The sequence below is a fragment of the Cherax quadricarinatus genome, chromosome 89 (genome assembly GCF_038502225.1).
Source record: "Cherax quadricarinatus isolate ZL_2023a chromosome 89, ASM3850222v1, whole genome shotgun sequence".
NCBI lineage: Eukaryota > Metazoa > Arthropoda > Malacostraca > Decapoda > Parastacidae > Cherax > Cherax quadricarinatus.
Genome location: NC_091380.1, coordinates 1,598,364 through 1,615,844, shown reverse-complemented (window position 1 = coordinate 1,615,844; position 17,481 = coordinate 1,598,364). Strand labels below are relative to the sequence as shown.

At 45.9% G+C, this 17,481-nt stretch overlaps 1 protein-coding gene across 2 annotated transcripts in view; it reads left to right on the top strand.

Annotated features, from left to right (window-relative positions):
* The window catches only part of LOC128697152 (sodium/potassium/calcium exchanger 1), a 23,944-nt gene extending 6,858 nt beyond the window's left edge, over positions 1-17,086 (top strand). For both annotated transcript variants that reach the window (XM_070104067.1, XM_070104068.1), the window contains exon 2: positions 14,383-17,086. In XM_070104067.1, coding sequence (XP_069960168.1) covers positions 14,383-15,771 — 1,389 coding nt within the window. In that variant the 3' untranslated portion in view covers positions 15,772-17,086. The remainder of the gene's footprint in view (positions 1-14,382) is intronic.
* Positions 17,087-17,481: the final 395 nt, after the last annotated feature.

Here is a 17,481-nt window from a genome sequence, read left to right as displayed (position 1 = left end):
ACACTACCTCGTGTACACTAACACTACAGTACCTCGTATACACTAACACTACCTCGTGTACACTAACACTACAGTACCTCGTGTACACTAACACTACAGTACCTCGTGTACACTAACACTACCTCGTGTACACTAACACTACAGTACCTCGTGTACACTAACACTACCTCGTGTACACTAACACTACAGTACCTCGTGTACACTAACACTACAGTACCTCGTGTACACTAACACTACAGTACCTCGTGTACACTAACACTACAGTACCTCGTGTACACTAACACTACCTCGTGTACACTAACACTACAGTACCTCGTGTACACTAACACTACAGTACCTCGTATACACTAACACTACCTCGTGTACACTAACACTACAGTACCTCGTGTACACTAACACTACAGTACCTCGTGTACACTAACACTACCTCGTGTACACTAACACTACAGTACCTCGTGTACACTAACACTACCTCGTGTACACTAACACTACAGTACCTCGTGTACACTAACACTACAGTACCTCGTGTACACTAACACTACAGTACCTCGTGTACACTAACACTACAGTACCTCGTGTACACTAACACTACCTCGTGTACACTAACACTACAGTACCTCGTATACACTAACACTACAGTACCTCGTGTACACTAACACTACCTCGTGTACACTAACACTACAGTACCTCGTGTACACTAACACTACCTCGTGTACACTAACACTACAGTACCTCGTATACACTAACACTACAGTACCTCGTGTACACTAACACTACAGCACCTCGTGTACACTAACACTACAGTACCTCGTGTACACTAACACTACAGTACCTCGCGTACTACTAGAGTACCTAACACTACAGTACCTCGTGTACTACTACATTACCTCGTGTACACAAACACTACAGTACCTCGTGTACTACTACATTACCTCGTGTACACAAACACTACAGTACCTCGTGTACTACTACATTACCTCGTGTACACTAACACTACAGTACCTCGTGTACACTAACACTACAGTACCTCGTGTACACTAACACTACAGTACCTCGTGTACACAAACACTACAGTACCTCGTGTACTACTACATTACCTCGTGTACACTAACACTACAGTACCTCGTGTACACTAACACTACAGTACCTCGTGTACACTAACACTACAGTACCTCGTGTACACTAACACTACAGTACCTCGTGTACACTAACACTACAGTACCTCGTGTACACAAACACTACAGTACCTCGTGTACACTAACACTACAGTACCTCGTGTACACTAACACTACAGTGCCTCGTGTACACTAACACTACAGTACCTCGTGTACACAAACACTACAGTACCTCGTGTACACTAACACTACCTCGTGTCCACTAACACTACAGTACCTCGTGTACACTAACACTACCTCGTGTCCACTAACACTACAGTACCTCGTGTACACTAACACTACAGTACCTCGTGTCCACTAACACTACAGTGCCTCGTGTACACTAACACTACCTCGTGTCCACTAACACTACAGTACCTCGTGTACACTAACACTACCTCGTGTCCACTAACACTACAGTACCTCGTGTACACTAACACTACAGTACCTCGTATACACTAACACTACCTCGTATACACTAACACTACAGTACCTCGTGTACACTAACACTACCTCGTGTCCACTAACACTACAGTAGTCCGGGGTAACGACCTTGGCAACTTCCTGTTGTTCTACACCTGATTGCCGTCTACTAATCAGGATATCACCACTGTCATTAGTATGTATCTGAGATACAACAAGGTCACTATACGCTTATAAAAACGCAAAACTACATAATTAACATTTCATTCATAAGGTTAGAGTGCTTAAAATTTGAAGCCGATCCGAAGAGGCATTCTCCAGCACCGAAAGGAATCCAACAATTATATTTTTTAGCTATGTAGGATATACTAGAGTTGAAGGTGATCAGAAGAGGCTTACTGAAGTTATCGCACAGAAACCAACACTAGGAACAGTGACCAGGGGGCGCCTGCACCTGCTAATAGCTACAGGAAGCTTGACCTAGTTACAGTACACCCGACCAGGGGTTCTCAGGTTATAAATCTGAGAACCATTATAAGATACACCACTGCGGACACCTACGTCACAAATAACCCAAATTTTGAGAGAAAACTCTGCAAGACGTTTCGGTCATTCCTGGACCATTATCAAGCCACAACTCAGCCAGAAAAAAGGTAGAACTAGAATAAACTGAAGGTTTGATACTCAGTTATTATTTAAACATTCACCAGACTGTAAATTTCAGTGAATAAATGATAGGTAGAAAGATGACAGTCAGTAAGCTAGTGAATGTCTCGTTGACTTCAAGCTTTATCAAGTTACTTACAAAGCTTGAAGCTTCCTTCTTATAAAGGACAGTAGTCAATCATCTTCACAAATGCTTCAGTAAGTCCATCACTAAACAAGCTGACACAGATATAAACATCTGTGTCAACTTCCACAAATTATACAAAATATAAAAATAATTCTGCATTTGCTATGCACTCTTTATCTCCCTTCTCCTTTTCCATTTTTCATCTCCTAACCTGCTCTCGTCTTCCTCCTCTCCGTCATCTAATCTCTCTCCTGTTTCTCTCCCGCTTCTGTCACTCCGCCCAGACAGTAACAACAGATCTGAACCTCGCCCACACAAAGAACCACTTCCCAGACAGTACACCAATATAACAATGGTCACCCCATAAACAAAAAATGCACCAAAATTCCGCTAATGCAAATGTGCCAGAGCCATGATAAACAGTACCTTGGGTGTGGGCATTTGTACCCAGGGGTAATACCTCGTCCTTCGCCTCTCTATTGTGGGTATATCAGATACTTGGCTATATAACAAAGGTGAGCCACATCTCACCTTATACTGCAGAACCAAAGGTGACACACATACTAATGAACCAAAGGTAACACGCACAAACCATACCACGGGCGGGGATAGAACCCGCGGTCAGAGAGTCGTAAAACTCCAGACCGACGTTCTAGGCACTGGGCCAGCTGGCTACAATAAGATTAATCCAATTAGGTATATTTGTACACTACAGAAAGGTTAACATAGGCACCACTGTGACTACAAATGCCAAAGGATTAAATCACTCATCTATACATAACTGCATCCATAACTACCTTCGTAAATTTTACTGACCTCCATAATTGCAATGGCTGTTGCAACATCACTAAAAACCCAAGTAATTACTATTTAATAATATTTAACTACTGTTGCGTATATTGCTATGTTTAAAGGTCTCCACCACTTACCTCACCCTCTACGACACTGTACACCACACCCTCTACGACACTGTACACCTCACCCTCTACGATACTGTACACCTCACCCTCTACGACACTGTACACCACACCCTCTACGACACTGTACACCTCACCCTCTACGACACTGTACACCTCACCCTCTACGATACTGTACACCTCACCCTCTACGACACTGTACACCACACCCTCTACGACACTGTACACCACACCCTCTACGACACTGTACACCACACCCTCTACGACACTGTACACCACACCCTCTACGACACTGTACACCACACCATCTACGACACTGTACACCTCACCCTCTACGATACTGTACACCACACCCTCTACGACACTGTACACCTCACCCTCTACGATACTGTACACCTCACCCTCTACGACACTATACACCACACCCTCTACGACACTGTACACCTCACCCTCTACGACACTGTACACCTCACCCTCTACGACACTGTACACCACACCCTCTACGACACTGTACACCACACCCTCTACGACACTGTACACCACACCCTCTACGACACTGTACACCACACCCTCTACGACACTGTACACCACACCCTCTACGACACTGTACACCTCACCCTCTACGACACTGTACACCTCACCCTCTACGACACTGTACACCTCACCCTCTACGACACTGTACACCACACCCTCTACGACACTGTACACCACACCCTCTACGACACTGTACACCACACCCTCTACGACACTGTACACCACACCCTCTACGACACTGTACACCACACCCTCTACAACACTGTACACCACACCCTCTACAACACTGTACACCACACCCTCTACAACACTGTACACCACACCCTCTACGACACTGTACACCACACCCTCTACGACACTGTACACCACACCCTCTACGACACTGTACACCACACCCTCTACGACACTGTACACCACACCCTCTACGACACTGTACACCACACCCTCTACGACACTGTACACCTCACCCTCTACAACACTGTTCACCACACCCTCTACGCCACTGTACACCTCACCCTCTACGACACTATACACCACACCCTCTACAACACTGTACACCACACCCTCTACGACACTGTACACCTCACCCTCTACGACACTGTACACCACACCCTCTACGACACTGTACACCACACCCTCTACGACACTGTACACCACACCCTCTACGACACTGTACACCACACCCTCTACGACACTGTACACCACACCATCTACAACACTGTACACCACACCCTCTACGACACTGTACACCACACCCTCTACAACACTGTACACCACACCCTCTACGACACTGTACACCACACCCTCTACGACACTGTACACCACACCCTCCACGACACTGTACACCACACCCTCTACAACACTGTACACCACACCCTCTACGACACTGTACACCACACCCTCTACAACACTGTACACCACACCATCTACAACACTGTACACCACACCCTCCACGACACTGTACACCACACCCTCTACAACACTGTACACCACACCCTCTACGACACTGTACACCACACCCTCTACGACACTGTACACCACACCCTCTACAACACTGTACACCACACCATCTACAACACTGTACACCACACCCTCCACGACACTGTACACCACACCCTCTACAACACTGTACACCACACCCTCTACGACACTGTACACCACACCCTCTACAACACTGTACACCACACCATCTACAACACTGTACACCACACCCTCTACGACACTGTACACCACACCCTCTACAATACTGTACACCACACCCTCTACAACACTGTACACCACACCCTCTACAATACTGTACACCACACCCTCTACGACACTGTACACCACACCCTCTACGACACTGTACACCACACCCTCTACAACACTGTACACCACACCCTCTACGACACTGTACACCACACCCTCTACAACACTGTACACCACACCCTCTACGACACTGTACACCACACCCTCTACAACACTGTACACCACACCATCTACAACACTGTACACCACACCCTCTACGACACTGTACACCACACCCTCTACGACACTGTACACCACACCCTCTACAACACTGTACACCACACCCTCTACACTGTACACCACACCCTCTACAACACTGCATCATAATAGGCTGGAGGAATAACAAGCCTTCACTACTCCCTGTGATCACTGGCTCATGTGAGTCTATCTGTGCTGGTATATCTGCTCGTCTTCAATTGTCCCTCCTAAACAACCACTTAACAATCGTGAACAAGCAGAGTTATTACTTTACTGGGTTTAAAGACTATCTACCTCACGAGAGTCGTTAAGGCTGTCACCTGCACACCGCCAGTCAAGAAAGCTTGACTGGCGACTGATACACACCTGTACGTCTATATAAATTGAAAGATACACATTTTTGAACATCTATGCAAATACGCACATTTATATGCATGTAATGTATATAGACTCAGGGGTACATATATATATATATATATATATATATATATATATATATATATATATATATATATATATATATATATATATATATATACGTATACCTGACAGAGGCAAGCTGCGCGTGTACTTCCTGAATGACCACACCTTCAAGCTGAGAGGGAAAGTGATTCCTAAGTGAGAAGCAGACAGGCAATGTCCTCAGCAACCTTGCTACTTAGGGAGGGAGGGAGAGAGGGAGGCAGGGAGAACATCATTCCTGCACATACGCTAATCAGGGAGGGAGAAAGGCTGGGTTTATATATATATATATATATATATATATATATATATATATATATATATATATATATATATATATATATATATATATATAATGATTATAAGAGTATATATTGGAGAGTAATAAGGCATCACCGTCACATTGCACGCAAGCTTGTAGCAACAACCTTGCAACATTAACATCCTGCTAGTTTTTATTGGGAAATCCATGTTGATTCGTGGAGAAGAGAGAGAGAGAGAGAGAGAGAGAGAGAGAGAGAGAGAGAGAGAGAGAGAGAAACATTCACCTAACAATTTAGTTTTTTGTTATTAATAGTTATTTAGGTTAACGATCCATGGTCATCAACGCCTCAATTAGCTTGGACACTAAAATCAAAGATAATTTGATCTCTAAGGCACATTATGTAAACTCAGAGTATATACACAAAGATATATACACCTGTGTGTATATATATCTATGTGGTACGTTCCGTATGTGTGACTGTTCACAGAACAGAGAAATGAAGAACAGGAAAGTAAAGGACATACGAAGAAACAGGGAAGAAGAAGGAAGAGGAATAGGAAGAATAGGTGAAGGAAGAAACACAGAGAGAAGATAACGGGAGAATGTTTATAGTTGTACGTCATCTGGTCTATTGGTGTAGGCAACCCGCACCACAAAACCTTGTTGTTCTCAACATCGTATATGCTGGACTGTCGGCAATATTCTTGCCATAATTTTGTTAAAACATTCCGACCTATCGGTTGGAAGCGCACTCAGCTCACACACTGAGGTCCGTGGTTCGATGCCCGGTATGGGTGGAAACTTTAGGGCTTGTCCTTAAGACACCTGCTGTCCACGTTCACCTAGCTGTAAGTAGGTAATGGGTGTTAGTGGACTGGTGTGGGTCGCATCCTGAGGACACAACTCACCTAATTTATCCGAAATGCTTTGCATAACAAGGGACTCTCTGTATAGTATGTCAGTGATGTCAGCTATGGTCTGTATAAGTTATATCAAGTACATAGGCAGAACGTGCCACCACAAGTATATATACACAGAGAAGAGTATATACCTTTGTGTAGTCGCATATATTATATTAGAGTTTATATAATATGTCCCTCTGAAACTTAATTTAAAAGTTATTGTCTAGGATAATTGAGATATTAATGACCCTCCATAGATCTTGTACCTAAATAACTATTAAGTCCACAGTAAGTAATTACTTAGGTGAATGATGCACTCTGCTACTATAACCACCAACACCACTAATGCTGCTACTACTACTACTACTGCTGCTACTACTACTACTACTGCTGCTACTACTACTACCACTACTACTACTACTACTACTACTACTACTACTACTACTGCTGCTACTACTACTACCACTACTACTACTACTACTACTACCACTACTGCTACTACCAATAATACTACTGCTATTACAACTGTTACTACCACGACCACTACGACTACCACCACCACTACTACTACCACCACTACTGCTACAACTACCACTACCGCTACCGCTACTACCAACACTACTACTACTATTACAACTGTTACTACCACCACCACTACGACTATCACCACCACTACTACTACTACCACCACCACTAGTGCTACTACTACCACTACCACCAATAATAATAATAATATTATTAGAGGCCATCCAGCAGGACACACCAAGGACTAATTCGTCAGTGTTTCTAACTGACCTTTAACTCTGCAGTGTTGGTTCTCAGAGACGCCTGGTGCGTGCCCCGTCACCATACCCACACTCATGGCATGCCCATTTTCCCGTATACTGGTACAGAGACACTAGGCAGACCAGCTTCATATTGTTCCAGACCATGGAGCTGAGCTCTTCTCCAGGCTGAGGGACTGATCACCTTGTTCCAGACCATGGTACTGAACTCTTCTCCAGGCTGAGGGACTGATCACCTTGTTCCAGACCATGGTACTGAACTCTTCTCCAGGCTGAGGGACTGATCACCTTGTTCCAGACCATGGTGATGAACTCTTCTCCAGACTGAGGGACTGACCACCTTGTTCCAGACCATGGTGCTGAACGCTTCTCCAGACTGAGGGACTGACAACCTTGTTCCAGACCATGGTGCTGAACTCTTCTCCAGGCTGAGGGACTGATCACCTTGTTCCAGACCATGGTACTGAACTCTTCTCCAGGCTGAGGGACTGATCACCTTGTTCCAGACCATGGTACTGAACTCTTCTCCAGGCTGAGGGACTGATCACCTTGTTCCAGACCATGGTACTGAACTCTTCTCCAGGCTGAGGAACTGACCACCTTGTTCCAGACCATGGTGCTGGACTCTTCTCCAGACTGAGGGACTGACCACCTTGTTCCAGACCATGGAGCTGAACTCTTCTCCAGGCTGAGGAACTGACCACCTTGTTCCAGACCATGGAGCTGAACTCTTCTCCAGGCTGAGGGACTGACAACCTTGTTCCAGACCATGGAGCTGAACTCTTCTCCAGGCTGAGGGACTGACCACCTTGTTCCAGACCATGGAGCTGAACTCTTCTCCAGGCTGAGGGACTGACAACCTTGTTCCAGACCATGGAGCTGAACTCTTCTCCAGGCTGAGGGACTGACCACCTTGTTCCAGACCATGGTGCTGAACTCTTCTCCAGGCTGAGGGACTGACAACCTTGTTCCAGACCATGGAGCTGAACTCTTCTCCAGGCTGAGGGACTGACAACCTTGTTCCAGACCATGGTGCTGAACTCTTCTCCAGGCTGAGGGACTGACCACCTTGTTCCAGACCATGGTGATGAACTCTTCTCCAGGCTGAGGGACTGACCACCTTGTTCCAGACCATGGTGCTGGACTCTTCTTCAGGCTGAGGGACTGACCACCTTGTTCCAGACCATGGTGCTGAACTCTTCTCCAGACTGAGGGACTGACAACCTTGTTCCAGACCATGGTGCTGAACTCTTCTCCAGGCTGAGGGACTGACCACCTTGTTCCAGACCATGGTGCTGAACTCTTCTCCAGACTGAGGGACTGACCACCTTGTTCCAGACCATGGTGCTGGACTCTTCTTCAGGCTGAGGGACTGACCATCTTGTTCCAGACCATGGAGCTGAACTCTTCTCCAGGCTGAGGGACTGACAACCTTGTTCCAGACCATGGTGCTGAACTCTTCTCCAGGCTGAGGGACTGACCACCTTGTTCCAGACCATGGTGCTGAACTCTTCTCCAGGCTGAGGGACTGACCACCTTGTTCCAGACCATGGAGCTGAACTCTTCTCCAGGCTGAGAGACTGACCACCTTGTTCCAGACCATGGAGCTGAACTCTTCTCCAGGCTGAGGGACTGACCACCTTGTTCCAGACCATGGAGCTGAACGCTTCTCCAGGCTGAGAGACTGGCCACCTTGTTCCAGACCATGGAGCTGAACTCTTCTCCAGGCTAAGGGACTGACCACCTCAAATACTTTTTCTCCAAGGTTGATGGACTGATGACGTCTTTATTTCATTACTACTACTCCCTTTGTATTTGACTTTAGAAGCCTACTGTGCAGGCGACACGTTTCTTCAATAAATATAATTGTTGACTTGTCGATATTTTATACAACTGTCAACAAGAGGCAGACGAGGTCTTTATCTTGACGATGTTTCGCTCAGTAGTAAGGAACATGTCACACATGCTTTCATACATGCTCGTGGGCACCACCTGCCACACTATACCCACACACTGCTCTTGTGGCATGCACCAATATGGTCGGGAACATTGCGCATGCCCTCGGGTGATCACGCCTGTACCTACCAGGGTGGGGCTGGGTGAGGAGTGGCAGGCATGGGTGGGGAGAAGCAAGGTAGGGCGGGGAGAGGCACGGTGAGAGAGGGCACAGCTGGGCAGTCATATCTCTGCCTCCTTGCACAACAATTTGTATCAAGGTGAGTAGTGAGTGCCCTAGTGATTAGTGGGGTATCAAGGTGAGTAGTGAGTGCCCTAGTGATTAGTGGGGTATCAAGGTGAGTAGTGAGTGCCCTAGTGATTAGTGGGGTATCAAGGTGAGTAGTGAGTGCCCTAGTGATTAGTGGGGTATCAAGGTGAGTAGTGAGTGCCCTAGTGAGTAGTGGGGTATCAAGGTGAGTAGTGAGTGCCCTAGTGAGTAGTGGGGTATCAAGGTGAGTAGTGAGTGCCCTAGTGAGTAGTGGGGTATCAAGGTGAGTAGTGAGTGCCCTAGTGAGTAGTGGGGTATCAAGGTGAGTAGTGAGTGCCCTAGTGAGTAGTGGGGTATCAAGGTGAGCAGTGAGTGCCCTAGTGATTAGTGGGGTATCAAGGTGAGTAGTGAGTGCCCTAGTGATTAGTGGGGTATCAAGGTGAGTAGTGAGTGCCCTAGTGATTAGTGGGGTATCAAGGTGAGTAGTGAGTGCCCTAGTGATTAGTGGGGTATCAAGGTGAGTAGTGAGTGCCCTAGTGAGTAGTGGGGTATCAAGGTGAGTAGTGAGTGCCCTAGTGATTAGTGGGGTATCAAGGTGAGTAGTGAGTGCCCTAGTGATTAGTGGGGTATCAAGGTGAGTAGTGAGTGCCTTAGTGAGTAGTGGGGTATCAAGGTGAGTAGTGAGTGCCTTAGTGAGTAGTGGAGTATCAATGTGAGTAGTGAGTGCCCTAGTGAGTAGTGGGGGTATCAAGGTGAGTACTGAGTGCCCTAGTGAGTAGTGGGGTATCAAGGTGAGTAGTGAGTGCCCTAGTGATTAGTGGGGTATCAAGGTGAGTAGTGAGTGCCCTAGTGAGTAGTGGGGGTATCAAGGTGAGTACTGAGTGCCCTAGTGAGTAGTGGGGTATCAAGGTGAGTAGTGAGTGCCTTAGTGAGTAGTGGGGTATCAAGGTGAGTAGTGAGTGTCCCAGTGAGTAGTGGGGTATCAAGGTGAGTAGTGAGTGCCTTAGTGAGTAGTGGGGTATCAAGGTGAGTAGTGAGTTCCTTAGTGAGTAGTGGGGTATCAAGGTGAGTAGTGAGTGCCCTAGTGAGTAGTGGGGTATCAAGGTGAGTAGTGAGTGCCTTAGTGAGTAGTGGGGTATCAGGGTGAGTAGTGAGTGCCTTAGTGAGTAGTGGGGTATCAAGGTGAGTAGTGAGTTCCTTAGTGAGTAGTGGGGTATCAAGGTGAGTAGTGAGTGCCCTATTGAGTAGTGGGGTATCAAGGTGAGTAGTGAGTGCCTTAGTGAGTAGTGGGGTATCAGGGTGAGTAGTGAGTGCCTTAGTGAGTAGTGGGGTATCAAGGTGAGTAGTGAGTGCCCTAGTGATTAGTGGGGTATAAAGGTGAGTAGTGAGTGCCCTAGTGAGTAGTGGGGGTATCAAGGTGAGTACTGAGTGCCCTAGTGAGTAGTGGGTATCAAGGTAAGTAGTGAGTGTCCTATTGAGTAGTAGGGTATCCAGGGGAGTAGTGAGTGTCCTAGTGAGTACTGGGGTATCAAGGTGAGTAGTGAGTGTCCTAGTTAGTAGTGGGGGTATCAAGGTGAGTAGTGAGTACTGGGGTATCAAGGTGAGTAATGAGTAGTGTGGTATCAAGGTGAGTAGTATGGTATCAAGGTGATTAGTGAGTAGTGGGGTATCAAGGTTAGTGGGGTATCAAGGTGAGTAGTGAGTGTCCTAGTGAGTAGTGGGGTATCAAGGTTAGTGAGTAGTGGGGTATCAAGGTGAGTAGTGAGTAGTGGGTTATCAAGGTGAGTAGTGAGTGTCCTAGTGAGTAGTGGGGTATCAAGGTGAGTAGTGAGTGCCCTAGTGAGTAGTGGGGTATCAAGGTGAGTAGTGAGTAATGGGGTATCAAGGTGAGTAGTGGGGTATCAAGGTGAGTAATGAGTAGTGGGGTATCAAGGTGAGTAGTGAGTACTGGGGTATCAAGGTGAGTAGTGAGTGCCCTAGTGAGTAGTGGGATATCAAGGTAAGTAGTGAGTGTCCTAGCGAGTAGTGGGGTATCAAGGTGAGTAGTGAGTACTGGGGTATCAAGGTGAGTAGTGAGTACTGGGGTATCAAGGTGAGTAGTGAGTACTGGGGTATCAAGGTGAGTAGTGAGTACTGGGGTATCAAGGTGAGTAGTGAGTACTGGGGTATCAAGGTGAGTAGTGAGTACTGGGGTATCAAGGTGAGTAGTGAGTACTGGGGTATCAAGGTGAGTAGTGAGTACTGGGGTATCAAGGTGAGTAGTGAGTACTGGGGTATCAAGGTGAGTAGTGAGTACTGGGGTATCAAGGTGAGTAGTGAGTACTGGGGTATCAAAGTGAGTAGTGAGTACTGGGGTATCAAGGTGAGTAGTGAGTACTGGGGTATCAAGGTGAGTAGTGAGTACTGGGGTATCAAGGTGAGTAGTGAGTACTGGGGTATCAAGGTGAGTAGTGAGTACTGGGGTATCAAGGTGAGTAGTGAGTGTCCTAGTGAGTAGTGAGGGCATCAATGTGAGTTTAGAGTTTTCTAAGGGCCTCGGGAAGCAGTCTGTCTGACCTCAGAATCAATCCAGCTCTTGGTCCGGTAGTGACTGGCGCGTCAGCTGCTACTTTATTTATCAATATATTATTATTGATAATAATAATAATTATAATAATTTTTAACACACTGGCTGTCTCCCACTGAGGCAGAGTGACCCAGAAGAGAAGAACCACCTTCACCATCGCTTAGTCTATCACTGTCTTGCCAGAGGAGCGTCCATACAACAGTTTAGATGTCCCTGCAGGACTCAAGTCAGGCTAACTGGTGTTCCCGAATGCCTTGGTCACACTCCAACAGCACATCAAGTCATAAAAACCCACTTGCTTCCACTCACTCCAATCCAATACTTGCTTGCTGGGTTATTGTCTTTTAGCAAATTTAATTACTGAGTGTAAGTTGTATTGAAGGCTTGATCCTCCGTCCGCTATTACAGCTACTTTATCAGCCAATGTTGGCGACGCTGTGATGTAGTCCAGCTGGGCTTGTGAGGTCTCTGGGGAGACCTAATTTAACCAATTATATGGTCACACCTTGCCTTGGCAAACGTCTGTAGCCACGCCCACGTCTGAGGTCTTTTGTTCTTGACGCCTCAGACCTAGGCGTCAGGTCGTACATGTGGTTGTGGAGGGTGCTTGGACCACCATAAAAGCCCAAGGAAGAGCATGATCAGGAGATTCGAGTGGAGCTGCTGCTGGGGTGCAGAGCTCCTGAGCATAGACTTCGAGAGGAGCTGCTGCTGGGGTGCAGGGCTCGGGAGAAGGCTGCTGAAGTCTCTGGAGGAGACTGTTGGAGGCATTGGGCAGAGTACTGGCTTGGCGCCTTACTCGTGCTGTATAGGTCTTGGGACCTGTGGCTTAGTTCCTGTAGTGAACTGTCCTCTGTGCTATATTGTAAGTTATATTCATTTTCGTCAAGTTGATTGTATTTCCCTGTCTCACTGCTTATGTGTACCATCCCATTTATCTAAACCACAATAATGTTCTGTTCCCAAATATATTATGGTACAAAGACGTAATAATAAACTGTGTTTGAGTAGAATAGTAATATTCGCTGTCCCCGTTATTTGCTATTCCTATTTCTTATATTTTATTATGTTTATATATGAGTGAAGAGTGGGCGAGGCATATGTTAGTGAGTATTGTAGAGTTAATGAGAGTGCCGTGGTGGTCACCACTGACCTGTCATTACCTACCTACCTCCGCTAATCATCTCACTCCTACCACCTCGCCTGCCTCGCCCCTGCCTACATAATCCCTTACTCCCATATTCCCCTTATATCCTATTCAATCATCACCCCCCTACATGACAACGCAATCAAGTCCGATCCAAGGAAGGGGAGTGTTTAGCCATTGGTCAGTAGATATTCTTTCCTACTGATGCTTGTGAAGGTTCTAAATCCAAGGAATTAGAGCTACTCTTTCCTATCCTCGAATCAAACGTGATTAGCTTCCTAACACAATGCTAGTGTTGCAGGTACTGTTGCTAGCACAATGGTAGTGTTGCAGGTACTGTTGCTAGCACAATGGTAGTGTTGCAGGTACTGTTGCTAGCACAATGGTAGTGTTGCAGGTACTGTTGCTAGCACAATGGTAGTGTTGCAGGTACTGTTGCTAGCACAATGGTAGTGTTGCAGGTACTGTTGCTAGCACAATGTTAGTGTTGCAGGTACTTTTGCTAACACAATGTTAGTGTTGCAGGTACTGTTGCTAACAATGTTAAGTGTTGCAGGTACTGTTGCTAACACAATGTTAGTGTTGCAGGTACTGTTGCTAACACAATGTTAGTGTTGCAGGTACTGTTGCTAGCACAATGTTAGTGTTGCAGGTACTGTTGCTAACACAATGCTAGTGTTGCAGGTGGTATAGTTATTGTGCTACAAGTGTTGTGGTTAACGCAATGTTTGTTTGTGTTACAGGTGGTGGTGGTTGTGGCAGTCGTGGCGTGCGTACTGCGCACCCCCGAGGCCAGACCATCACAAGCGTCAAGTATCTCAGCAGCGCCTGCAAGAAGCACAGTCCACCTGAGGAAGCTCTCACAGCAGACACAGCATGATCTCAACAGAGTATGGGACACACAGCTAGAGAAACACCGCAGCAAGAATCACCCTCAGAACGAGGCTGTCACCTTCATGGAGCGTCCGGGAGATGGGAAATATGTCTTTGGTTACGATCTCCCTTCCGACGGTCGCTCGCACATGGAGGCTTCCGACGGTAAGGGTCAGACTATCGGAAAGTATTCTTATACCGACCCCAGCGGTAAAAACGTGCAGGTTCACTACGTTTCCGGCAAGGAAGGCTTCAGAGTGATCAGTAATAACCTCCCCGAAGAAACGGAAGAGGTTAAGAAAGCCAAGAATGATTTCTTCAAGCTATATGAAGAGAGACAAGCTAGTCTGCCTAAAACTCACGACTCTGCCCCTGCTGCTGTTCCAACCCCTGCCACTGCCTCAGTCCCTGCCCCTGCAACCAGGGGTCAAAGACCTGCTGTTCCAACCCCTGCCTCTGCCTCAGTCCCTGGCCCTGCAACCAGGGGTCAAAGACCTGCTGTGTCTAAACAGGGTGAGACTGAGAGAGGTTTCGGAGAGGGTGACGGAGTAGGTAATGAGGGAGAGGAGGAAGAGCAGGGAGGTGAGGGAGGGGGAGGTGAGGCAGAAGAGAGAGGTGAGGAGGAAGAAGAAGGTGAGGAGGAAGAGGAAGGTGAGGAGGAAGAGGAAGGTGAGGAGGAAGAGGGAGGTGAGGAGGAAGAGGAAGGGGAGGAAGAAGAGGGAGGTGAGGAGGAAGAGGGAGGGGAGGAAGAGGAGGAGGAAGAAGAGGAGGAGGAAGAAGAAGAGGAGGAGGAGGAAGAAGAGGAGGAGGAAGAGGAGGAAGAAGAGGAAGAGGAGGAAGAGGAGGAGGAAGAGGAGGAAGAAGAGGAAGAGGAAGAAGAGGAAGAGGAAGAGGAAGAAGAGGAGGAGGAGGAGGAGGAGGAGGAGGAGGAGGAATCAGAAGAAGAATATGAGGATGAGGAATACTCAGAAGAGGAGGATGATTCAGAGGAAGACGAAGAAGACAACTCCTCTGAAGAGGACAACAACGGCGTCAGCAGTGAAGAGGAGAGCAGTGAAGAATCAGACGAGGGAGAAGAAGAATCAGAAGAATCAGACGAAGACGAGGACTCGTCATCATCGTCTGAGGAGGACGAGTGGGGTGAAGAGATGAGCGAAGAATCACTTCTCTCCAGGTTCAGCAATGACTTCGGCAAACGACTTTACAAGAGCACTGTCCACTACCCTGGCACTGCTGGCACTCAGTCAACAACCTCCTGATCCTCACACTACTGAAGCCACTTTCTGCACTCTAATGCTCATTATTTGTACAACTACGTGTGGCAGGAGTCGACAAAATTATTGATTCTGTGTCAGGTTGGGATTTTATTGTACCAATGTCTATTGTGTGTGTGTAATTTCAGTTTTATTATGTAGTCCAAACCCATGCTGTGGACGGTAGTCGAAAGATTACAAAAACCACGTAAAAAGTCCAGGGATTAGGTGTGTACATATGTCTGTATTTGGTTACATATTTGTAGCTACAAAAGCAAAACTATGCTGGTGATGTCCCATCTTTCCACAGTTTATCACTTTAAGTTGTGTGTGTGTGTGTGTGTGTACAGTGTGCTGGCGAGGTAAGCATACTTAATGAACTTAACTCACCTTTTAAAAGATACTTATTTATCAAAGACAACTTTTCACAGAAAGCTTTCTCTATAAATACATTTTCTATGCTTGCCTGCTAGAATTTATATACTTGTAAGTTATGGGGGATACAAACTTCTTTTGTTTACTTGGGTAGACGCCACAGTAACTCTTTCCAGTGTCTGAAAGTAGAATAATTGATCTACAGCACTGATGACACAAATGTTATAGAGAATGACAATACCATGACAAACAATTCACAAGCAACCCACAATACCATGACTGAAACAATTCACAAGCAACCCACAATACCATGACTGAAACAATTCACAAGCAACCCACAATACCATGACTGAAACAATTCACAAGCAACCCACAATACCATGACTGAAACAATTCACAAGCAACCCACAATACCATGACAGAAACAATTCACAAGCAACCCACAATACCATGACAGAAACAATTCACAAGCAACCCACAATACCATGACTGAAACAATTCACAAGCAACCCACAATACCATGACAGAAACAATTCACAAGCAACCCACAATACCATGACTGAAACAATTCACAAGCAACCCACAATACCATGACAGAAACAATTCACAAGCAACCCACAATACCATGACAGAAACAATTCACAAGCAACCAACAATACCATGACAGAAACAATTCACAAGCAACCCACAATACCATGACAGAAACAATTCACAAGCAACCCACAATACCATGACTGAAACAATTCACAAGCAACCCACAATACCATGACTGAAACAATTCACAAGCAACCCACAATACCATGACTGAAACAATTCACAAGCAACCCACAATACCATGACTGAAACAATTCACAAGCAACCCACAATACCATGACTGCAACAATTCACAAGCAACCCACAATACCATGACTGAAACAATTCACAAGCAACCCACAATACCATGACTGAAACAATTCACAAGCAACCCACAATACCATGACTGAAACAATTCACAAGCAACCCACAATTCACAACCCAAAAATGGGATATGATATTTCCAAAAAATTTTAAGTTGGAAAAATTCAATAAAACAACAAAACTGAATTTTTTTTTAAAACCAAAATATCTTAATTTTAGTGGAAAATCATAAATTTCCTAATGAATGCTTAGTTGACGTTTCGGTCCACTCACGACAGATCGAAACAACGTGTAGGTGCCAGTTGTTATACGTGCGTTAGTTGTGAACGTCACATCAGTCAGCACACATGAAACAATATATATATATATATATATATATATATATATATATATATATATATATATATATATATATATATATATATATATATATATATATATATA